Source organism: Meleagris gallopavo, unplaced genomic scaffold (assembly GCF_000146605.3).
Source record: "Meleagris gallopavo isolate NT-WF06-2002-E0010 breed Aviagen turkey brand Nicholas breeding stock unplaced genomic scaffold, Turkey_5.1 ChrUn_random_7180001844183, whole genome shotgun sequence".
In the NCBI taxonomy this organism is placed as follows: domain Eukaryota; kingdom Metazoa; phylum Chordata; class Aves; order Galliformes; family Phasianidae; genus Meleagris; species Meleagris gallopavo.
The window spans coordinates 62,243-63,560 of NW_011112674.1; the positions used below are offsets into that span (position 1 = coordinate 62,243).

The following is a 1,318-nucleotide window of genomic DNA, read 5'->3' on the forward strand; positions in this document are numbered from 1 at the left end:
GCATCACCCGGCTGAGGATCCCGGCGCAGCCCCCCCAGATGGGTGAGTGACTGCGGGGGGCTGATCTGAGTCCCCCCTCCTCCCCCCATCCTTGGTGGAGATGGAGGGGAGAAAAGGGGACGATGTCAGCGGCACCCCGCTACGGCTGAGGGCTGGAGGGGAGCGGACGGGATGCGGGGATCCCCGTGGGGGTGCGATGGGTGAAGTGGGGATGTTTTGCGGCTGCTCCCCCACCCCCCCTCCCGTCTCCCCCCTCAAGGTGTGAGCCCATCTCCCCTTCAACCCCATCCAGGCAGCAACGTGAGCGTCTCCTGCGAGGCTGAGAGCGCTCACCCGGAGCTGACGCTGCTCTACTGGTTGGGAAACGGTTCGTTCGTGGAGCAGCTGCAGCCCAACGTGCGCGAAGGGGCGGTGCGGTGAGTAGCTCAACCCCCCCTCCCTCCTCCATCACCACCCCCAAAGAGGGGAGGGACACGGGGCTGACGGAACCGTTCGTCCCGCAGAGAGGAAGAGCGTGGTTCGCTGGTGACCCTCCGTCGGGATCTGCATTTCAAATCTTTCAGCTTCCAGGATCTGAAGACCAACTTCACCTGCGTGCTGCTCAGCCCCTTCGGCGTGGATGTAAGGGAGCTGAAATGGGCTCCCTCCAGCAATGAGGGTGGGGAAATGGGCTGAGACCGAGCAGAACTCGTGACGAGTGTGAGCCCAACAGTGTGGGGCGAGGGCTGCCCCATTGGATGCTGTGTGTGGGGCTCCTGGTGGGGCAGATGGGCTTCATTAAAGCGACTGCCCGGTGAGCTGCGTGTGCAGGGCTGGGAGGTGCAGTAAATAAAAGCAATAAAAGCAATGCTTTTATTATTTTGAAGAGCTGTGGACCGTTCTCGGCTGCTGTTCCACATCCAACAGCGGCACCCAAAGCGTCAGCAGTGGGAAAGCAGAGTCTGCAGTTTCCATGAGATGTGTTGGCATTTTGCTGCCCTCCTGTCCATGTGGAGGGGAGCAGTGGGATGGTGTAGAGATCAGGGCTCTCCCATGGCTACCAGGACAGTGGCTACCAGGAGGAGCACGATCAAAGAAAGATAAGAAGAACAATAGATGCCTGTTGTTGAAGATATGACAGCAAAGCAGATGTCTGAGTTCCAAGAACCAACTCCAGTACCAAGTTGTTTGGGCTACCCCCCACCAAAAGCTTGGAGGTTCACAGCGATGGTGACTACAAGCCTTCATCCACTGACCACCAGAGACCCCAAGCACATGTATAGCACTCCTGCTCAAGAGGGTGGGACAGTATGTTAATTGCTTCTCAGAATTCCAGCCC

At 58.8% G+C, this 1,318-nt stretch overlaps 1 protein-coding gene across 1 annotated transcript; it reads left to right on the forward strand.

Annotated features, from left to right (window-relative positions):
* Nucleotides 1-6: 6 nt before the first annotated feature.
* Nucleotides 7-847, forward strand: IL18BP (interleukin 18 binding protein). Its single transcript, XM_010726609.2, has 3 exons — nucleotides 7-42; nucleotides 293-416; nucleotides 504-847. The coding sequence occupies exons 1-3, from the start codon at nucleotides 39-41 to the stop codon at nucleotides 673-675; spliced, it is 300 nt and encodes a 99-aa protein (XP_010724911.1). The 5' UTR covers nucleotides 7-38; the 3' UTR covers nucleotides 676-847.
* The last annotated feature ends 471 nt before the right edge of the window (nucleotides 848-1,318 follow it).

Excerpts from the sequence above, each read along its gene's own strand:
- IL18BP (XM_010726609.2), top strand. Across the intron at positions 417-503 it reads GTGCGCGAAGGGGCGGTGCG|AGAGGAAGAGCGTGGTTCGC; the intron begins GTGAGTAGCTCA and ends TTCGTCCCGCAG.